The sequence below is a fragment of the Pholcus phalangioides genome, unplaced genomic scaffold, assembly GCF_987345545.1.
Source record: "Pholcus phalangioides strain wild (caught in Gottingen) unplaced genomic scaffold, Ppha-v1.0 ptg000011l_1, whole genome shotgun sequence".
Taxonomy (NCBI): Eukaryota; Metazoa; Arthropoda; class Arachnida; order Araneae; family Pholcidae; genus Pholcus; species Pholcus phalangioides.
In genome coordinates, this window is record NW_028301604.1 from 46,545,277 (window position 1) to 46,569,697 (window position 24,421).

At 34.9% G+C, this 24,421-nt stretch overlaps 1 protein-coding gene across 1 annotated transcript in view; it reads left to right on the top strand.

Moving 5' to 3' along the window:
• The first annotated feature begins 288 nt into the window (after positions 1 to 288).
• LOC149080485 (uncharacterized) overlaps positions 289 to 24,421 on the top strand; it is a 137,165-nt gene continuing 113,032 nt past the window's right edge. Inside the window, exons 1-11 of the mRNA XM_089239586.1 lie at positions 289 to 353; positions 2,198 to 2,248; positions 7,737 to 7,897; positions 8,008 to 8,232; positions 22,414 to 22,569; positions 22,700 to 22,898; positions 23,032 to 23,278; positions 23,370 to 23,535; positions 23,656 to 23,826; positions 23,916 to 24,056; positions 24,166 to 24,322. Coding sequence (XP_089095712.1) covers positions 302 to 353; positions 2,198 to 2,248; positions 7,737 to 7,897; positions 8,008 to 8,232; positions 22,414 to 22,569; positions 22,700 to 22,898; positions 23,032 to 23,278; positions 23,370 to 23,535; positions 23,656 to 23,826; positions 23,916 to 24,056; positions 24,166 to 24,322 — 1,726 coding nt within the window. The 5' untranslated portion in view covers positions 289 to 301. The remainder of the gene's footprint in view (positions 354 to 2,197; positions 2,249 to 7,736; positions 7,898 to 8,007; positions 8,233 to 22,413; positions 22,570 to 22,699; positions 22,899 to 23,031; positions 23,279 to 23,369; positions 23,536 to 23,655; positions 23,827 to 23,915; positions 24,057 to 24,165; positions 24,323 to 24,421) is intronic.

Below are 24,421 nucleotides of genomic sequence, written 5' to 3' on the forward strand. Positions count from 1 at the left end.
AAGAAAAAAAAGAGAGAAGGGTCATCTCTCTCTCTCTAACGTTATCAGAACTTGCTCTCAAAATCAGGAGAGCTAGTTGTAAGAAAAACATGAAATTCACTACAAGCAAATTTTCTTGTCAGCCTATTCAGCAAAATAGCAAAAGTTTTCCCTACAATTTTTTGCTGTGCGAAGTACGATTCTAAGAAGGAAAAAATAAGAAATAAAATAAAAGTAGATTTCCTTCTCAATTTTTTTTTTCTTTTTTTTCTGCGGGGTATAAAACTGGCGAATATCTGTGAACAGATCACTGGTATCAAGCATGGCTTTGAGCCTTCTTGCATTCATTTGCCTGTTGGGAGCTGCTGTTGCAGGTAGGTTGTCGGATTTAGTAGTTTTCAAGTTATATCTTTATGAATCGTTGTTTATGCTGTTATTATATCATTATCGACTAACTTCTATTGGTTTCATTGTGATAGAACCTATTTTTAATAGAAACGTGATAGAGCCTACATATTGCATTGATGCATTATTTTTGGCTTTTCTTTTGTGTGAATGATAAGTTTATTTATAAGATGGAATAAGAGTCGAAAAATCGATATGTGATATTAAATAAGTCCTTGTTAAGACTAAATGCGGAAGAGCCACTGTTATTGAAATACTCTTAGAAAATGGTTTTTTTACCCTTCAACACCATTTTGTCTATACAAAAACAGCAGTCATTCTATTCACCATGGCAATTTTCGGCGTTTCAAATAAAAGGAACAGAATGCTGTAAGACTAATAAAAGTGGCTGTTCATAAGCACGACTAGTCTTGACTACTACTACTTAACCGTACATGCACCTCGTACACATTCCTCCTCGGAATTTCGAACGAATCGGCACATGCCGGAATGTGTGTTCTGAGTGAATGTGTGGCCCTAACGTATCTATGTTGTAGAGTTGCGCTTGTTTCGTGTTCATGCTGCCATCTGTCTTACATTTTCTGAAGTAAAGAGGGAAATGCTTGAATTTTTATGTTATGTCAGTATCGTGTTGTAGGTCTGCCTGCTCTCTGCGAAGAGACTTGACTAGAGCGCCTTGAAATATCAGGCTGACTCTCCCACCATCTTTAAGCAAATCTGTGACGTCAGAATTATTGCTATAGCTAATCGCTGTTCCCTATTCTGCTATCTTTAACGATCAGATGTCACTTTAGCCCCGTTCACATGGGAAATAAAAAAGAAAAAACCGGCCAGAGACCGGTGTCAGGGGTTTTTGCTACAACCCGTTTACTTGGCGTTTAGTTTATGCCGGCAATTCCCCCCTTTCACAGAAGCCGGTTGACGGTTGTTTTCGTGGCACAATGGATTACGAGAGAGGAGGTAGGTGCAAACCACCAATCCCTCCCTAAAAAGATGAGTTTTTTTATGAATCTCTCCCTCCTTTTTTCCCTTCTAGCAAAAAGAAGTTGCCATGCAGGATATATTCATCAAAGCAACCCCCAATATTGTGCATGTAAACGGACTCATCATTTAGCTGAGATAATGAGATAATTGATGGATGCTTCCAAATAATTCAGTGGTTGCCAACTGAACGAGTCAGCTAACGTCATTTAACACACGTACTGTTGAATCTTTTATCGATTATTGCGCAGTATTCCACGATAGTCTCCGATTAACCGATATTCGATATTTACTCATTATAGACCGGTTTTTTGGGGAAAAGCTCACTCATCACATTGGCTGTGTATGAGTATAAAAACACGAGTTAACCCGTGACTGAACAATTTGTTAAGCCACTGCAAGTATCCGATATAAAGTGAACGAGCCACGTGATGAAAATTCAACAAAGAAACCGCGAGTGTGTTGCTAATACATCATTATTTATACTCTTATTTGAAAAAAACAACTGTCAGTGTAGTGACAGTTTAACATCTGTAAAATATCGAGAAAAAAAACGCGTATCTTGGTACATATGGTGTAAGATTTTCCTTAAAAAAATTGATATTTACAGAAAATCTAATTATCCCCTCAAACACACAGCTTCACTGTTTACCAAACAACAACCCAATAAAACTGCATGGTAGAGTAGCCTGCAAGAGAAAAAAAAAATCATTCGATCCCTAACAGATATTCGGTGCTTTTCCTATATAAATTTCGAAAATTTAAGGTCTCAGTTTGTTGAAAGTTGAGTTCGCTCACTAAGAGGGTGTTAATAAAAAGTTTTATTTTTCAGGCCCATACCAGCGTGAAAATGGAAGTCGCTGTTCAACTCAATGTCCAACAAGTAAGTCTTTAAAATAAAAAAACCATAAAATTCTTGTTACTCACTAATTTCTAGAATTTTATAGCGATGCCGATTTTGGTTAATATATACTGAAATACGATTCTCTCAAGAATTCATTTTTAAAAACCAAAAATTGAAACCTGACCTTTCTCGAGAATAACATAAACCCGCCTATTCTACAATGACCTATCTCCGATGAACTTTTTTTTTCGAAGCAAAAAAAATTTATCTCTTCCAGAGAGAAGAGAGAATTCCAGAGCAGTATAGAGAGAAAAGTTTGAGAATTTGTTTTGCTTTCTCGGAATCACTAACACAATCACTCGTTTTCTCTGACGTAAAGCTAGAGTAGTTACCTAAACCAACACCTTCTATAGCAAAAAGCTTCCGTGCGAAGCTTTGACGTCACTGAAGTCGCCCACCTGTAGCCATTGGATATAGCAGTCCGATGTATGTGAAATCTTTACCTTATTTTGCAGTATATCCAATAACTCAAGCTATTTTATAAGAAATTTAAACAGGTGGGACAGTAGAAAAAAAGGACACTCGAAGCGGAATAGGCTCCAGTGTGTTCGTACAAATGACATGGCAGGCGAAAATTTCAAATTTTAATAAAAATATTAATCAATAAAAGTTTTAACTAATAAAATTATTAATTATTAAATTAATTAATTATAACCGCCCTCCCTGCAAAACAGGGAGGGCGGCGATGTGCAAACTTAAAAAAAAGCATACCAAAAAATCTATCAGAAGTTTACAGAGTGTGCTACAATCAAAAATTATGCACAATGGGGGTAATGACACATTGTGTTGGCATTGATTCAAAACAATATAAAATTATAACGTTTTTTAAAAAAGCGATTCATTTCTTTATCGAAAACAGCTAGAAATCGGACTTAAAACAACCAGAATTAATTTTAATCGTTATTTGGATGACCATTCCTGTATTTTCACGTGATTTCATAATGGACTACTAGTATACAGGAAATTTTTTTTTGAAAAGGACAAGTAACTGGATGGGAATTTTTTCCATCCAAATGGCCAAGAAAAGGCCTGATTTAGTTGGAAAATAACCCAGTTGTCAACACTGTTCTAGATTGAACAGGAACTAAAGAAACACATGCAAACACTGAAACTTTAGAATGGAAAACAAAAACAAGAAAAAATTCTATCTTTTTCCGATGTTAAAATGTAGATGTTGATTTCTATCCTTTTTCAACGACAACAAGAAAACAATCGAAAAAAAACAAAAAAAAAACGCAACAAGAGATGAAAAAAAAATATTCAATTAAAAAAGAATCTAAACAAAAAGTAATTTTACACAAGTCCGGATTTGCGAATAATAAATTCTCAACATGAAATTCCCGGTTATAATCATCTCAAATTTCATCTTACGTAACACAGCTTCTCCTAAAAAGTCGTTGACATATGATACCACAGGTCTTGATTGGTATTTGTTTATGGTTTGTTATTACTGTATGGCCCCGCTTGGAGAGTGACCATTGGCTAGCTTCATGACAGAGGTATTGTCACCAACACATCCTCCAAAGACAGACGCTATGCCATTCTCTCCTTCCCCCACCTCTCTAATTTTTACAAACATTTGAGATTCAATAGTGATGGAATCACTCTTGAAATATTGTATACTCATATAGTGGGGTTCAGTATACACAGAAACACTCATAAAACCACAATATAGTGGAACACTCGTTATATACGACTTTTACTCATTCATTATACACGTTTGGCTTTGGTCGTAGTTTATTCCTATACATATTAATGTTAAAATATTTAATTTATTAGACGCACATCATCAATTACACGGCGTTTTCATTTCTACTGGAACCCCGAAACTCGGTAAAAGTTTAATTTCTGTCAATAGGATTTCATTTTTTTTAGATAGCAAAAGACGTCGCTGAAATGAATATTTTTACGAATATTATCGCCAGAAAAGCCATAATTTTTAGTATGATTGTAAACGGATACATAAACATTCAACAAGCTGATGACCCCTTTAAAGTGGGCTCTAAAATGGTTTATTTATTGATGGATGATTATGGTTTATTTATTTAAGTTTTTGAGAACTACGGAAACGCGACGAGCCATAAACAAAATAATTTACATTTGTCGAAAGGCAACTATACTAGATGTACAGACCATACTTCTTCGCATACCACATGTTCCGTCTGAGTTTTTTCCAATGTGTTAGTGCTTCGTTTCCCAGTGTTATTCCTGAAGCATTAGCAACCGGTCTGCTGGTGGGAAATATGTACAATATATCAGTTCGTTCTTTCATTTCCAGTAGAATTTCCTTTGGTTGTGGTATCTTGCTTGCTGGCTGGCTGCGTGAAATCAGCTGTTCTTAAATTTCTGAAAAAAAAGAAAAGCCCCCCCCTCTCTCTTGAACGTAAAATGAAATTTCAACAAAAAAATTTGGATTTATGAAAGAATGAAAATGTGAAGAAATTAAATATGCCGAGTTACTTTTGGAGACGTTTGCAAAAAAATATAATAAAAATAAATTTGTTAATATATAAACAGTTTTGTTCGCAGAAAATCTTACAAATTTGTTTTTAATTTTCTTCTTTTTTTGTCATTTGTAAAATAATCGTAAGAATCCTCAAGAGAGAGATTAAAGGCAAAGTGTCATCATTGGATTAAATTTATCAAAAAATCATAATGCCATGACCTTTCTTTTCTTCATATTCAGATAACTTTTAATCATAATCCGAAAGTTAAATAAAAATTATGGGAGAATCACGGCTAAATAAAAACTATACCGTGATTTGGTCCCTCGAAAGTCGTATGAACGGGGTTCTCTCTCTCCACTGTATTTCTTTTTTTCTTCATGCCCCTCTCTTCGGATCTAGAGACCATCCAATGTCCGAATTTGAATGGTTTTGTGCACACTGATGTTTACCTATTTGCTCTAAAATAGAATGTTTTAACCCCGGCATCTGATGACAACCCGGTAACTTTAGATCCTTTCTTCTCCCAGGGTTATATAACTAAATCGTTTCCACTTTAATGAACATCAAAAAATAAATCAATTCAATGGTCATATCCTTCGCGTCGGCCATCCTCCATCTGTTCTTTGTCTGACTTTTTACGAGAGCAAAAGACCTATTCCATGGAATTCGATCCCTGGAAAACTTATCTTTTCAGTTGAACTTTTCTTTTCCTTCTTGAAAAAAAATATCAGTCATAAAAAATCGGACTGGCAAATGGCGAAATCTTTTTGTGTGAGTTTTTTCTTTGACTTTCTTCATACTGTTAGGCTTTGAAGTTGAAGCTGCTTCAGGAAAACAAGAAAAGGGCTTTGCCCCACCAGTGGTCATTTTTTATCTTCACTGGTGGGGCAAATAGAAAGGATAGTGGGGCAAAATCCCCACCAGTTAACATGTAAAAACAGGCTTGCAATGACTATAGGTGAAATGGAAGACTTCAGTGACGTCACGAGCTTCTCGCGGAGGCTTTCTGCTATAGAAGGTGTTGCCTAAACCGTGTAGCTGAACGATAGGTACGGAAAAAAAGATTCAACGCTACCTAGTGGCTACTCAACTAAATTTTTCGAAACAGTTTTTATTCTGCTTACATAACTATGCTGTGCTTGATTTTAGCTGGAATTCTTGTCGGGAAAAAATTCTATTTTGCTCTCACAAAACGACTTAATTAGAAGTTACGTGATGTTTATTTAGTTTTTACCACACAAAAAATATTGTTCAATCCTTACCAAAAACGAAAATCCCTCCTCTCTCTAATCAAGAGATTATTTATCATTATATGATTGATAGTAATTTGATAGTTTCGTTCTGAGCAAAATAGGGGTAATGCACCACATTCATTTTCCTTCTCCTAACCAGATCATGGTCAGCCGCTCTGTCTCAATGAAGAGATATTAACAGGTGGTCGAAGAAGACCTGTGCCATGATGTGCATGTATGTGTTGTGAACCTAACGTGAAGTTTGTTTCTGTGTGGTACTGTCATCTACCGTGAATTTTTGTAACTATGAGTGAAGTGTAATGATTGAATAATTGTATCATTGTACATCTATTGCTCTCTGTGGCGAGACTTTTCAACGGGGAGATCGGTTCGCATTCCCAGGTCAAAGTTGGGAACCACTGAAAATAAATTTCAGAAGACCACCACTCTGGCATTGGTGGGATTCGTCATGTGGTGCACCGCCTAAAACGTGGTGGAAAGTAACCCCACGGATGGTAGAACACCGTTTATATGTCTCTTAATTTATAGGACTTTCTCATTAAAACGATGTTTGGCTTTTTCAGTCGAGATTCCTACACATTTAATGTTAAAATATTTTATTTATACGATGACATAACTTCAACTATCTGACGTTTTCACTAGGACTTGGCTATCAAATCTTTGAAAAACGACATCATTCCCATCAACTGAATACACTTAATTTTGTTGATTGTTAAAAAGTGTCCCTGTAATCATTTTTCATGCATATTGTCACCGCAAAAGTCATAAACTTTAGACCAATTGTTCACGCATAGGACCGCACGCTACAAACAATTTAATATGTTGAACATATTTCTTAAATCTAGGAATTTCTTCACTTGGTTCTTGTCGTATTTTAGATTATCAATGTTTTAGGTGTGTCACTTATTTCAATCATTATATTTTTATTTAATTTTTAAGGGTTTTATTTTCTTTAAAACCGTGTGCCTCAAAGAATTAAGAGGGGTTTTACCGTATATACTTTTTGGAACTGACACGAGACGGAGACGAGCCGTGATGGATGTGTGAGAATAGATTTTAATCGGACCAGACATTTTACCTTATAAATTAAAGACATGAAGAATGTTACCAATGATGGCGGTTTCTTGAGATACTTCTCAAAATACACGCGTTAATTTGATCACATTGCCCTGTTTCTAACAGCAGAAGAATTGAATGCCTACTCTTACGCCGCACACATAGTGGGGCGACCAAGAGGTACGGGAGAGTATAATAGAGATTACGATGAAGACATTTGTATTTTTTGTTCTACATAGCACATGCTCGAGAAGCGAGCAAAGGAGAGAAAGATACCACTCAACGAGGTACGCGACTTGAACAAACAAGTTTGTTTTCACCTCGATCCTTTATTTTCGCTATCAGCTGATTGGTTCGTTTTCTCCCTTTTTATCTGTCCCACTTGGAAAAAAAGGAAGAGCTTCTGTGGAGAGGTCATCATCATCACAGCCTCTCATTTCAAAACCCCTCCAGCCATTTCCTCTATCCTCCTTTACTATGTGCGGACAATCTCTTCCTCTAATACTGCTATACGAATTGTTCTTCCTAGTCGCAATTCTTGTAACTCGCACCTCTTCGTCCCACTATGTGAGCATAACCTTATCCACCTTTCCCCTACTTAAAACTTTCCTAGTTCCACCCTTGAGTTCTCCCGTTTAGCAAATGATTATACAAATAGATAATATTTCAGTGGATTGAATATTTGAAATTTGATTAGTATATCTTTTCCAGCATCAACTGCAAAGTTCAGCTACAGATTAGGACACAAATATGTTTACAGCTTCCAAACCACGAACCGCATCACAGTTGCAGGCAACCGCAAGGAACTGCAGGCTGGAATGAGTGGTGTTGCCGAAATCTATTCCGAAGACAAGTGTGAAATGACACTTCAAGTAAGTCTTTCATAGCGTTCAGTGACATTGATAGTCAGTTAGTTCATTTCAAGTTGTCACATAAGAAGCTGAATTAGAATTTTACTTGGAATATTCTTATCTTTTTTTAGCTAAGGGATATTGTATTTCATGGCAATGTAGACCATGAAGACATAGCATCACTTACTGGAAATCTTGTAAATATTCCATTGTCTTTCTCATGGGTTGATGGCAAAATCGAACATGTCTGTGCCAGTTCAGAGGAGAATGTGTTTTCTGAAAACATAAAAAAAGCTATATTGTCTGCAATCATGAATACAATGGAAGATTGGCGATCGCCTTCCCGTCATCGAGAGGTATGGTATGGCGTTTTAGAAAGATATATCATTCATATGTTACACAGCGCTAGCAGAAATAGATTACATTTCTTTGATAAATCGAAAGCCGAGCAACATAAAATTGAATCGTATAATATATGAACTTGAAACACTTTATTTCAATTACATATAAAAAAAATTAAAAAATGATGTATTAATAATTTTATAAACCGTATATCACCTTAGACCTCAGTGTAGTGTTTTCTAATTGGTTCTTATCCCTGGAAGGCAATTCATCGAAAGAATCGAAGACCGCTGCGATTTGTCGTAGCACAGTGGTTCTCAAAGTGTGCATCGCGTCTCTCAGGAACATCATTAAGCATTATCTAAAAACTCGCGTCCAGCCGAGATTATTGATGCTATGAAAGAGTAGATAAACTTTGCTCAAGAATATTAAGAAGTCACCAACGAATAAGGCAAATACACGAAAAATAGAAAAACTCTTAAAAAAATTAATGAATTTCGACACATAATGGGTGTCGTTTCCAGAGGAAAAAAACATTTAATCACTAATCACGCTGACCGAGTATCCCACTTGGGTTGAATACCAAATCTTAACTTCTGGTTGCTCGGCGGAAAAAAGTACGTCTGTTCAATTCAAGCGTCGTAGTTAGAATGAAGCTGAGAGCTTGTGTGTGATAGAAATGCTGCGTCCTGATCGGAGTTTTTGAATTTTTCGTTTATTTGCCTTATTCGTTGGTGACTTCTAAATATTGATGCTACGCCTACTCAGTAATTTGGAGGAAACAGAATTTACTATACTTATAAAGGGTTTACATAATTAAAGTTCCCTTATTATGAGCTGTCTAAGCCGTGATTGGTGCACGATCTTGGCATCCCATGCTTTCTATACATGCTTTCTTCACATGTGCAATAAAACATCCCGGGAACTTCCCGGTAACGGAAATTTTCGCTACAAACCATTCACATGACGTTAAGTTTATGCCGGTAATCCCCCTCTTCTTTCCGGAAGTCGTGACTGGTTACGTAGGTTGAACGCGCGGAAGTGATTGATTCAAGATGGCTGACGAAGGAGCTTATACTAGTTTTCGCGGCGCAAAGAATTATGGGAGAGAAGGTCGGTGTCGACCACCAATCCACCGCAAGAAAGATGGTCTTTTATTGATGAGCTTTTCTCCCACCTTTTTCTTCCCTACGAGGGGAAAAAAGTTATCCTGCCGGTAATTATCACCAGAGCGACCCCAATCTTGCACATGAGAACGGGGCTTAAGGGAGAAATCTCCTTCCAGTAAATTTAGGATTTTACATGACACAAATTTATAATTAGCTGAAATTTTCAGGATTAGCTCCTAGATAGGTGTAGAACGGATCCTAAAAGTCCCCTAATTTTTCACGTGCGCCTCCATGCAAAATTGTGGATCAAAGATGGCCGCCAAGCACTTTTTGTCTTAAGTGATTTTTTCTCCATATCCCAGTCAAAAACCATCATTTTTCAATTCTGAAAAAGCCTGTGCACTCTGCAAAAATGCTTGTTTTGATTTATACCTGTTAACCGAATAAAAAAATTATAAATGAGCTGAAAATTGATTTATTTGATGTCAAGATGCGAAATTTTCCTGGTTAAAAACTCAATGTTGATCTGTTTTTGCCTCATAACTTTAAAACTATCGACAAACTATAAAATGTGATTTGTTTTTTGTAGTCTTAAGTGAAAAAACTGTGTTTTAAAAAAATTTGAATATCCGTTGAAAAATTTTTTTTTTTTTTTTATTAAAAGGATCGTTGAGATCACAAAGTTGAATTTTTCAGGTGCAGTTAAATACTCGATAGGTAACTATGAATGTTTCTAATTTACGCTTTCTCATGATAATTCTGACTCAGATAGCTTCCTATATATATAGTACATAAATCAAATCAAATTCTAAAAATATTCCAGTCTCGCTCCCCCCCCCCCGCACACCCATTTCATCCCATGGGATTTATACATAGGTACCTACTTGACAAAAAATACTGCTAGCGTCTCAATAACGTCCTCTTTATTTGGATGAGTTTCTTCGTGCCCTATAAACATTAAAGCATCAGAAGTCTTGGAAGATTGTTGTGAAAAAGTTGTGTTTCCTCAAAATAACATGTTGAATTTCGGCCTTCCATACAATCACGAGATGATTCTATGCCTTTTTTGATGTTTTTCCTTTTATCTAAGTTATAAAAAAAATCATTTTTCAATTCTGAAAAAGCCTGTATGCTCTACAAAGATTACTGTTTTGATGTATACCATAAAATAACCAATTAAAAATTATTCACTGAAAAATAACTGAGATATTCCACTTTTTCTTGATCAATCCAGCAGTTTTATTAGCTTCGGAGTGAGAAGGTTTTACTGTATGTACCTGTTAAACCTTAGAAAAAATAAAAAAACATGCCTACCTTTCTAAATAACTGTTATAAGTTTAGAAAGAGAAAAGGTTATGTTTGTAAACAGATTGAAATGGAAAAACGAAAATACTAACAAATTTTATATCACTTTATTACATTGATTACCATAAAAAACTTAAATGCAACAATTATATTACAATAATAGTAGTAATACTAGTAAGAATAAAAACAAAACTTGGCCTACAGTTCATAAATCAAAAAATATAGCCCAATCATTCAACATCATCTTCGAAGCCGTTAGTAGAAGGAGCTGAATTTTTACATGTCTTTCCTAAGCAAGAGGTACAAAACTTGGAACACTAAAAGTTCTGCCTTCTTGCACTAGCATCTTGCGTCACAGTCTCTTGTTGCAGTTGTTTTGCAGTCACAAGATATTAGTTGTAGAAGTTCAGAAGCTGTGGGAAGTGTTGAAGGAACTTTGCTCAATCTACCTTCCTTCATGAACCACCCCCATTCAGTAGGATCCAGGTTGTTCCCCAGACGCTTTTGGACTTGAAGATAAACACGAAGTGAATGCTGTGAAGCTGCTGTACTTGTTGCTGGAAGAGTTGCTAGGTTAAATTTTGAAGAGGGGGTTTGGTTACTTCCCTATTGTGGCAGATGTATTGGAGGGAATTCAGGGAATTAATTTGTTTTCCTCCGAAAAGGTGTTTCAGAAATACTTGTAAAATTTCAATGAGATTTTGGGGATCAACTTGAGGGGTGTTGAATTGTGAAATCAAAGAACGCAGTTTGCGATTTTGCTTCATCAACTTGAAAGAAAGAAAGAAAGATAGATAGAACCACTCACAGCCCCGGACTGATGCAAAGCAACTTACTTCCGTTACTTCAAAAGAGGCAGGGTTGTGTCGGAAAAATTAAAGATTTATAGCAGTGCCCCCCTTGCCCCGTGCTCGCAAGTATCGAATTACTCGCCCCGTTCCCATGAACACAGCTGTCAAGTCGATACAACGTACAAGCCATTTGACTAAAAATGGATAGCTGAACCCAATGACCAGGAAGAAAAATTGCACGTGCGCCCATTGGCAGGGGCGTCGGAAGTGTTTCGAACTTGTGGGTGCTCGTCTTGAGTCCCATGTAGGAAATTTCGATTTCTGAATCAATTCTGTGGGTGCTCGAACCCGTTTTACAAACTTCCGTGGGTGCTCGAGCACCCACAGCACCCCCGGTTCCGACGCCACTGCCCATTGGCACATAAGGGCTGGAGACCGCAGCCTGGGATTTCAAAAGAAGTGAGAAGTGAACTTGAAAGATGTAGATTTCTTCTTTCTGAATATGGCAGATGTGTCATATCCAGTGGCTGCATGCAGGAAGAGAAGGGCATCCTTTACTGGCCCAATCGCTTCTTGTGTTTTGGTAATGTGGTAGCATTTTCATTCGTAGTTAATTGATTGGGGTCGTAAAAAGTACAGTGATGTTCCTGGGATACCTCGTGCAATTACAATTGTGAGTAGATCTGTACCTATTACTGCGACTGATCTCACTGGTCCGACATGCATTTATTGCAATTGAGCAGATTAGTTTATCTGCATCCCCATCCGTCTGTACAACAGTTATTCTTTTAGTTTGGAAGTAGCCCACCAGCATTTGAATCAGCCTTGATTTATTCTTGGAGTTTCGCAAAAAGTTAGCTTGTTTAGCCGTTGCCACCATATTTTCATCAAAAGCAATATGCGCAGACATTTTTGACATCATCCTTCTTTGCCTCTCCACGCTTTTAGGATAAAGCACACGTGTATCCATCAAAAACCACTGCCTCACATGGAGAGAAGTATTTCTGCACAAACCTAACATATTTGAGGCATATATCTCTGTAGGAGTCAGTTTCATCCCAACCCAATGCGTGCATAAGAAATCCTCCATCTACAATAGACGAGTAGGTTGGTGGTGGTTTAAAACACGAATCAACAGATTCAATGATAGTTGCTAAAGTGGATTTTGCAATTTTGCATTCTTTCTCAAGAAAACCTCATCGAATCGAAGAGTGGGGGGGGGGGGGTTGAGAGGCTAATTGATATTTGAGATGATCTGGTAAATTTTAATTTGACATGAGCACAGCAGCAATACTGGTGAACAACTGCAGAGGATTGAATGCTTCATTTTCATTCCTTACTATGACTATATTGCAGGGGCAGACACTGGCATAACTCTGTTTTTTCTTCTGAAGTTTAACTTCCCCAAAGAAACTTCCTGCAATCGAGGACAATACTTTTTCACCAACATCTTTTGCATTGTCAGAATTCGTTTTGTCATCAGCAACCAACCCACTTGCTACATTACTCAATAAGTGTTTAGGAAAGATATCATTGAGAGGATTGTGAAGCAGCAACCAATTAGATAGCTATGTCAAATCAGAATAATCTCGTGATTGTATGGAAGGCCTAAATTCAACATGTTATTTTGAGGAAACACAACTTTTCACAACAATCTTCCAAGACTTCTGGTGCTTTAATGTTTATAGGGCACGAAGAAACTCATCCAAATAAAGAGGACGTTATTGAGACGCTAGCAGTATTTTTTGTCAAGTAGGTACCTATGTATAAATCCCATGGGATGAAATGGGTGTGCGGGGGGGGGGGGGGAGCGAGACTGGAATATTTTTAGAATTTGATTTGATTTATGTACTATATATATAGGAAGCTATCTGAGTCAGAATTATCATGAGAAAGCGTAAATTAGAAACATTCATAGTTACCTATCGAGTATTTAACTGCACCTGAAAAATTCAACTTTGTGATCTCAACGATCCTTTTAATAAAAAAAAAAAACATTTTTCAACGGATATTCAAATTTTTTTAAAACACAGTTTTTTCACTTAAGACTACAAAAAACAAATCACATTTTATAGTTTGTCGATAGTTTTAAAGTTATGAGGCAAAAACAGATCAACATTGAGTTTTTAACCAGGAAAATTTCGCATCTTGACATCAAATAAATCAATTTTCAGCTCATTTATAATTTTTTTATTCGGTTAACAGGTATAAATCAAAACAAGCATTTTTGCAGAGTGCACAGGCTTTTTCAGAATTGAAAAATGATGGTTTTTGACTGGGATATGGAGAAAAAATCACTTAAGACAAAAAGTGCTTGGCGGCCATCTTTGATCCACAATTTTGCATGGAGGCGCACGTGAAAAATTAGGGGACTTTTAGGATCCGTTCTACACCTATCTAGGAACTAATCCTGAAAATTTCAGCTAATTATAAATTTGTGTCATATCGACTCTGTTTTGGGCCTAAATTTACTGGGCGTAATTATTTACACGTTCACTGCGGGGCCTAAATTGCTTATCGAATCCGTGGGGCGCATTTTTTTTAAGATTAAAACTGGTTTTGTACATGACGCCACCATGGCGTCATTAGCAGTGAACGTGTTAAGGAACATTTAAAAATTTTCTATTCACTTTAGGGGCACTCAATTTTTTCTCTCAGACACTATAGATATTTTTATACAAGCTCACACGAGCTTTTAGGATTTTAATTGTTGGTTATTTTTTTCTCGAATTTTAATTTCAACAACATCCAACTTTTCAAAAATCTTCAAAATTTACCTATATTTTGTGCCATAATTTTTTTAAAAATAATTTTAATAAAAAATCCTTGGGTTAAAGTATGTAACAACATAGTGTTGAGAGGCACACAAATTTTCAACACATTTGAATGAGTTGGGTTTGAAAACATGTTCCTTATCTAACAAAAAACTTAGTTTTGAGAAAAGAGCATTTTTTAAAGGAAAACTTAGCATGTATAATGCGTGCCAGCATATTTTTATATATTAAAATATTTTAAAAATATTTCTATGGGAGGGGAGGTAGAACAAAATCGTGAACACAGTTAGATGCATAAAATTTCATAGTATTTGAAAATTGAAAAGTTCGAAAATGCGTTTTTTAGAAAATGTGCGTGCACCAACCCCCTCAATGAAGGGGTGGATGGTTTTGAGAAACTGAGCCCTTTCAAAGATCAAAAATCTCTGCACAGTTTTTTTGGGGGAAATCCCTATGTTCGTAAGAGTTTGATGTTTATGATCCGCATTAGAAATGACAAGTTTTACCAAGTATATTGATTTCTTTCCATTTGGAGCAGTGCAAGTCTCTCCCTCCTCCCCAAATCCAAGACTAATTTAAAACACCGAATATAAATACTTTATTTCTATCTGTTATATATACCCCAGTACGTATATTCTTTCAATACTTTGAATTATACGAAGACAAGGGGAAAAGATCGATTTTAAACACCGTCTCTTTCCTTTGTAATCGAAATGTGAACAAAAGAAGGATTGCAAGATATGTTGTGTGAAGATGCTTATTTTTTGAGATGTTGATGTTTTAAGGAAGGAAAAACTCATCTCTTTCTTTACTGGAAGAGTTTGAACCCTGCCCCTCGTTTGCCGGACGAGTACGAGTGCTCTCACTATTAAGCTACAGAGGAGATAGAGATTTTCCTTCGTTGGAGCGTATATATGCCGAACGGGACCGTGCAATGGACAGTTGATCAGCTAATAACTCATACGACAAGCCACCAGATGGCTATATATATATATATATGACATGATGTCGCTCTCTACTTGTTAATGCAGATATACTCATAAAATTACTCGTCCTAGCCATAAGGCCATGCGATTTTTTTGTCAATCAGACGCCGAGCTAGCAATTCTACTTAGGGCTATGTTAATACAATTGTCTGCCTTTGGTTTTCCGGTGGAAGACGGTAAAAAAGATGGCCAAATCTTTTGTTCTATCACTTTGATCCCCCCGAAATGAAAGTGGTTCCCTTCCCCCCGAACAAAATTTCTGGCTATGGTCCTGAATGTGAGAAAATGACCGAAAAATGGGAAAAAGATGGCCAAATTTATTGTTCTATCACTTTGCCCCCCCCCCTCCCGAAATGAAAGTGGTCCCCTCCGAACGAAATGTCTGGCTACGCCACTGCGCCTCATCCCTGGGTGGTCTTCACACATCCTTCCTTCCATTTAACATTCTTCCAGGGGGTTCCTATTAGTACCGGCCTGTAAAAAAGACATGTTAGTTACATAATATCGTTATGTTAAAAAAGAAGTTAGAAAATTTATGCTACTTGCATGAATAAATTAATATACAAGAAGAAAGTTTCCTTTACTTAAGGAGTGGTCATGCTATTCGCATGCCAAACAAAAAATACAAATAAATAATAGTATTTTTATGCTGATTAATTTTTCAATTGCATATAACAGATTCAAGAAATTGCAGGTTTCGAATATATATATATATATAGGAGAAAAAGGATGGTCGAGCTCTGACCAAAAGAAAACGTGCGTTCAAGCTCATATAATAAATCTTCGCATGAGCACAATATACATACACAATGCATTCTTCATTAGAACTTGGCCGCCTGGCGGTCTAGTGGTTGGGAAACTAGCTTCTCACTGTGCAGGCCTGGGTTCGAATCCTGGTTCGGGCATGGATGTTTAGTAACCTAATACTAACAAATTTCCTGGACGGATCCTGCTGATCCCTTGGGAATACGTAAAGATCACGTAATAAAAAGAACTTAAACATTTCATATTAATCACTGAAAAAATATTTAGGCACTATTTTGCGTGTTAACCAAATTGACATAACCATGCAAATGAACGTGGGCATTTATAGGAGCATTGCGCACACCCATCTATATCGTACATAGTGTACACTCAACTTGAACATATGTATTCCACCAGTTTCATATATATATGAACTCTTAATTAAGATTAGTTGCAACACAGGCCATCGATATTTACAAACACGTTGTCGGACAGCTCTAGTAAAATAATTCTAAATATAAGTGTTGTATAGATGAATAAAGCCAGGAACTCTAAAGTGTTGCGGGAGCATAAAACAATCGGTAAATATGTTATTCTAATGGAGAGAGAATATTGGTTGAAATAATACTCAAAAAATAAGTAAATACGTTGAAAAACGACATAACAAAGAAACAAGTCGCCATCTATGAGAAAAATACAAACTAAACACTCGCCGTTTTCCCCCTACCTTTCCCGTGCTTTCAGTAAATAACTACAATGGAAAATTCTGGATGCAGTGTATATATAAGGATCCACCGGAGAGAGAGAGAGAGAGAGAGTTAGACAGGAGAATGAATTCTACAAGTGTTCAAAATGTCAAGAATTTACGCCCCCTGCATGCATCGGCGTGAACGAATCTGCCTTCAGGAGAATGTCTAGGAAAAAAAATAATTTTATGTGCAAAAAATGTGGAAATGAAACAGCAAAAAGTAACCAGGAAGATGCTGACAAGCGAAACTGGATGGACAAATACGTAACAAAACTTCAAAGGGAGGTGAGAAATACTATTGAACAAGCAACAGAAAAAATTCTTCAGAGACAGCAAGACCTGGACAAAAAAATGAAAGAAATTATAAAATCGGTTGAATTTAACTCAAAATTCATAGACAATTTCACAGGGCAGATGGAGAATTTGAAAGATCTAATACGACAAACAATTAAGGAAAACAGAGAAATTAAAATGGAAAACAAGAAGCTGAAAGCAGATATAGAAGGCATAAAGTACCGTATGAATGAACTTGAGACAGAGCCGGAGGAACAATATTGAACTAAACGGAATACCGGAGATGCCAAATGAAAATGTAAATGAATTAATACAAGCGGCAAAGACACAGTTGGGTATTTAAGAAAGAACAGAAATTGAAAATGCACACAGAGTTCCAACACGTAATGAAAATATACTAAAAGCAATCGTCATCAGATTTAATAGCGAGAACTCAAAAAAAATCTGGTTACAAAAAACCAAGAGTCAAGACAATCTTACAGCAGACAAGATAAATGAGGTTTTTCGAGACACCAGAATTTACGTTAATGAACACTTAACCATGGAAAACAATAGATTATTCTACTTCACAAGACAATGCAAAACGAGAATCAAATACAAGTTTGCCTGGGTGAAGGAAGGAAAGATTTTTCTCCAGAGACACGATAACACAAAAGTAATTCGAGTACTAAATGAAGAACAATTAAATAAGTTAGAGGCAAATGAGTATTTCTTCCAGAATCAAGATCAAAAACTTCTGGAGGAAATCAGAAGTCAAGAAATTCATCAATCAATATGGAAAAACAGATAAATCATTAACATTTCTTGCATTGAATATTCAAAGTCTTAGAGCAAATTTCGACAAAATATTAATATTTTTAAGAACATTAAGCGAACCAATAGATATTATATGTTTAAGCGAGATATGGATTGAAGATGATGAAATTTCAACTACTATATTGCAGGCTTTGAAAATACAAATGACTACTATTGTTATGTAAACTGTAGAAATTATAATAGATCAGGGGGAGTAATAATGTATATCAATAGCAAAATCAAATCTGTAAAGAAAAACGATTCAAAATTTGTCTCAGATGAAGAATTATGTATTGGACTCCAGATTATATGATACTGATATATTATTATTATACCGCTCACATTCTTATAATATATCATTTTTTAATGAAGAACTAGAATCAAACATGAAAAATTAAAAAAAAACAATACGTTGGAGTATATTGGAGATATTAATATAAACTTACATAACCTAGATAACGAAACTTCAAAATACCTTGGCATAATGGCAATAAATGGATTTGTATCCCTTCATAATAGTAATACAAGAGAAATTAATGAATCTAAAACATGTTTAGATCATGTTTTTTACAGAACACAAATAAACACAACACAAAAATTTCTGTTATACAAAACTCAAATAACAGACCATTATCCAGTAATAGGATTTATAAATTTTTTACAAAAGAAACCAGGGGAAAAAATGATGAATACAAACATTTAAATGTAATAAATTATAATAAATTCGAAGATTTTATTGCAAATATAAATTTGGTTGGTGTCCTAGAGGAAAGATGTCTAGAAAATAAATACAAACGATTCTTGGATATTATACCATCAAATTCTAATCTCTGGACAAAGCAAGTTAAAAAGAAACCCAAAAAAGCAAAAACAATTGGATCACGAAGGAAATAGTAAACAGAATAAATTACAAAGAAAGCTTATACAAAAAATATAAAAAAAACACCCAAATATTGTACAAAAAATATAAAAAAACACCCAAATATTGTTTCATACGAATTAGAATACAAAAAATATAATAAAGATCTGAAAATGTATATTAAAAAAATAAAACAGAAGGGGATAATAAAATAAACACGTTAGAGATACATTTTAGCTATGTGGAAATAACAAGAAACAGCAATGGAAATGTATAAATCACGATATTCTAAATAAAAATGTAAAGCAGAATACACTTCCAATTTCTGGCAGCAATAAAAAAAAATATCTAGCAAAAAAATTCAACGAGAACTTTATAACAAGAAACATAGAAGAAATGAAATTAGGTACAGACTGTAATTGTGAGGAGGAGCAAACAATAACTAACTCTAACAACTCGATGTATTTTTTCGAAATTAATGATAGTGAGATTGATGAGATTATAACAAAATTAAAGATTAACAAATCAAGTGGATATGATCAAGTAACCCCTAAGATGTTGAAAATAATCGCCCATTATCACATAGACATAATAAAAAACCTAATTAACTCATCTATATTAAATGGTTACTTTTATAAAGAGGGATTTAAAATATGCCATTGTACATCCCATTTACAAAAGAGGAGAGGCAGATAACTTATTGAACTACAGACCTATATCAATTCTTCCCATTTTTTCAAAAGTAATAGAAAAGTGTATGAAAAACAGCTCATAAGTTTCTTAAATTACCAGAACTATCTAGCACCTAACCAATATGGATTTAAAAAAGCTAAAAATATGTGCCATTTTAGAACTAAGTAATTATTTGAACACCGCGTTTAACTATAATAAATATTTAATGACGGTTTTTCTGGATTTAAAAAGAGCTTTTGACTATGTGGATCTAATGATACTAACAAAAAAATTGTCATTAGCTGGTTGGTATATACGAGGTAATACATTAAACTGGTTTAAAACATATTGCTTTAATAGAAAACAAGCAGTTAAATTAGATGAAGAAATCAGTACATTTCTAGAAGTAAAAAAAGGAGTACCCCAGAGATCGGTTCTCGGGCTGATTTTGTTTCTTGTTTATATAAATGACATATTCAAACTGAATATAAATGGTAAATTAATTTTTTTCACTGACGACACAATACTATATGTTGAATATACCAAAATTACAAATTTAAGATATGAAAGAAGTCGAAGAGGACCTATTCAAAATCAATAACTGGCTTAAGAAAAATAAACTTAAACTAAATATACAAAAAACAAAATACATATGCTTGAAAACAAGAAATATAAATAATTTATTTAACATAAAATTCAAAATCCACAACCACTGTCCATGCCGATATATTCCACAATGTAACTGCCACGAAACTGAAAGAGTTCAGGAATACAGCTACCTAGGAATAATAACACAAGATAACCTAAAATGGAACTCGCAATGAGAGAAAATGATAAAAAAATTAAGAGCATATGCCACCATTTTATATAGATTAAAAAACACAATCGACAATAACTTTCAAAAGATTTATTTTATGCTCAATAGTAACATATGGAATTACTGTTTGGGGAAGTGCTTATCAAACAGATATACAAAAGCTTGATAATATATATAATAACTTAAGGTCCCTAATAACAAACCACCACCGCAAACAATAATGCAACAGAATGTCACAAACTAACTATAAGACAAAACTATATTTATAGACTAATAAAATTTTAATGCTTAAACAATAAATAGCTAGAAACAAAACAAATAGAACCTCATCTAGATTGAAAAACATATATCGTGCCGAAAAGTGCCGAAAACAAATAAAACGTTATTCCAAAAGAGTTATAGATATACCGCCCCAAAAATAATGAACCTATACCATGCAATTAATCAGACAAATTATAACATAAGATCCAATCACAATGTATTTATATTCTCAATAAACACTTGTCTTGAATCCATACTACAACAAGTAATAGATCATAAAACACAAAATAAATCATTCTAAAAAAAGGGAAAAAATTAAAACATATAACCATTCCTGCTATCATAGTTGTATTTAAAGACCTCAAGAACACTAGAAAATTATCAAAATTTGTCCGCAGGATTTGTCTACGTGTTGACGTCATGAAATAAAACTATTGAATAAATTATATAAATGTAGTTCCAGCGGTTTCGGCTCGGCAATGTTTTCCTATTTATCATTTGAACCCCCTTTATAACCCCTTTAGGGGTCGAATTTTGAGAAAAACCCTTCTTAGTGCGTCTTTAAGTGATGAAGTAAAACTACTGACAGAATTTCAGAAATATAGCTCCAGCGGTTTCCGCTTGGCATGATTGCACTATATAACATTTGAACCCCCATTTAATTTTGTTTTTATAATTGCATTTTTAATTGGATTACTGTATTTTAGAAATATATGGCATCCATATTTGTTATGGGCATCTTTTTTTCTGCCACCTCTTTGGGCATTTTGCCTGTTGTGGCTTTGTATTAGTATTCGACGATTGTTTAATCTGAAGAAAAATATATTTTTCATAATACCTCAATAAAAGTACAAATACAAAAGGCCACAACAGGCAAAATGCCCAACAAGGTGGTTGAAAAAGATGCCCATGAAAAATATGGATGTGAAATATATCTTAATTATATCAAAGATAAAGCAACCCAATAAGAGCAATAAAAACCAAAAATTATGATAAAATATAACAAAGCCACACTGAAAAATACATGTGATTATATGACTATACGTGAATTCGGTGTATGCCAACTGAATAATTTTTTATGTTTGTATTTACACATATATATATGTTTTCTTTGTCCAGCTTAAAATTGGAAAAAACTAAATATATATAAATACGACTTTATATAAAATATTTAACCAAGTAGTACATTAACAAGGCTGTTGCATAATCCAATTAACTATTGAATCTAATTTATATTGCAATCACCTCCTCCTGCTGCAAGCTCTTTGAACACATAATTGCCAAGAATATCCGTATCCACCTCGATTCGATTAACTTTTTCTTCCCTAACCAACATGGATTTCGATCATCGTTATCAGTATCTACCCAATTAACACTTTTCATACATGACTTAACTGACCCCATTGATAAAAATCTCCAATCCGACATAATTTTCCTAGATTTTTCCAAAGCATTTGACAGGGTGCCCCATAATAAACTTCTACTAAAACTTTCATACCTTGGACTAAATGTTCAACTGCTGAAATGGGTGGAGGCCTTCCTTAGTAACCGTAGCCAGTTTGTCTCGTACAAACTGGCGAGAGACTATTTTTGCACTAAAACACTTCTAACACCGGCCCTGTCAACCAATAACTGGCAACGATGGTGACGACCGTTATTGCCATTACTTGTTATTTTCTATTTTTACTGTATTCTCGCTCTATTTCTGACACTGAAAGGTGTCAATGTCACGAGCTTTGGGCATTCTTAATAGTCAAAAAGACTAATTCAGGACAACTTCATCATAGGTAAATATTACCCCTTATGCCTATAAAAAAATATTTATTTTCATTTTTTTATACATCCATATTATCGGGATACGCCACCGTAATTTATGTTTCCTTCGACCCACTCTAGTATATTAGTATGTGAAATTTTTTAAACAAAAATACTGAATGTTGATTATATAGAGATCTATATTAGATATATTCTATATCTAAAACAAAGATTATTAATTATATAAAAATATTGATTGTTCTTAATACAAAACGTTACATACAGGTCGACAGCATGGGATCGTGCGATACAGATTATACTATCGTCAGTGATGAAGAAAATAGCGTCACCATTCGCAAAGAAAAGTCTTTAAAGTCGTGTGACAACAGACATTCAGGACAATCTGCATTGATCACAAGTGCTTACGCGTCTCCCCAATCAGTAAGATGCAATACAAGAATATTTTTAGTTTATTGATATGAAACTTATGTATGAGTTATTACTTCTCCTCTTCGATTCCTTCGAAAATATGAAGCATTGTTGAATTCCCTTTTTTTCTTCGAATTTTTAGGATATTCAGTCACTCCCAGTTTTCACTGATGAGAAACTGGTGTGTGAACAGAAAATCAAAGAAGGTGTCATTCAAAACTGCCTCTGCAGGGAGATAGCTACTTTCAAACCCATAAAGAAGTATGAGAGCATTGTTGAACTTGAAAGTGAATTGCATCTTACACTGATAGATGTGCAAAGGAGTAACGTCGAACACAATGGTAAGTTAATGAAATAGGATTTTGTAGGTAGATAAACGAAAATTGCTCGAAATCTATCCTTGTTTCTGCTGAATTTGAATGGAATAATATTTATTTGAAATAAAAACGAATCGAATGCCTACTATTATTTTAGCACCTTTCACCGGCAGAAAAAGCATTTTGTATAACTATGCTCAGGATGAAGATACTGAAACTGAAGAAAAGGAAGCTGAAAAAATCTTAACTGAACTTTGCCCTGGAACTAATCGGGTGTTGCATCCAAGTGTCAGCAAAATGTTCCACAGACTCATCACAGTACTTAAAGGTCTTCCTTCAGAGTCAGTGAATAGACTTTACGAGTTATTGAAGAATAAACAACTGTGTGCTTCAGAAAAAACATTGTATGTCATAATTTTACAAAATTTCGATTATTTACGCAAGTGTTAATGCTTTAGCAGAGCCTTTTCAAAAACTAATTTTTTTTCCTCACAGGGATATTTTCTTGGATGCTCTTCCAATGGCTGGAACAGAAGGTACTATTAAACTCATGGTCAGGTTGTTAAAATCAAAGGAAGTTACTGGATTAAAAGCTAAATTTTGGCCAGTGTCATTTGCTCTGATTCCAAGTCCAAATGCCGAAGCAGTTGCAGCTGTTACGGTAAAATAATTAATCATTCGCAAGAATGAATTATATTTAAAATTTAAAATTTTACTCAATATAAGATCATTATGTGTGTGCCTTCAGGTTTTAAGTAATACAGGTATAATTTTTTTTTAGCCTTTGTTGGTTAGTGGTGAGAGGAGTCGATCTGTTATGCTTGGCTTGTCTGCTATGATCTATAGGGTTTGCTCTCGAATTAATTGTGATAGAGTACCTTCTGTGAAACACGCAGTCACCATTCTTCATTCAACACTTGGAGAACACTGTTCATCAGAAGATGAAGAACAGGTAGATAATTACAACCACATTACATTTTTTTATTAGATTCACTTACAAAAAGATATCTCAACATTAATTGTTCGTTTTTGCAAATTCAGGTTGTATCAGTTTTAAAAGCTTTCGGAAATATGGGATACCACGGTGAAGCGGAAAACACTATATTGGAATGCGCAAGATCAAAGCAAAAGTCAATAACTGTTAGGTTGGCTGCAATTGATGCATTCAGACGCTATACTCAAGTGAGAATTTAACTGATTACGATTAGATTTTCATCGCAAATTAGAAAACATTTTAGCATGCAGTTATTTGTTGAAACTGATATATTGCGAATGCAAATATTTGATATAGAAAATACCAGCACAGATTGTAGATATGTATACCGATAAAGAAGAGGATTTTGAAACGCGAATCGCTGCTCTTGCTAGTGTGATCAATCAAGCTGACGAATATGTGGTGAAGGCTATTCAACAAGTGCTGCTGGAGAACGAAAAGGACGATGAACAAGGTAGATAAACTTGATATATATTGCCGGCACTTTCAATCTCAGGGGTCGGTGGGAAAGAGGAGCGGGTTTGACAGTTTTCGTGGTAATAAGTGGACAGTG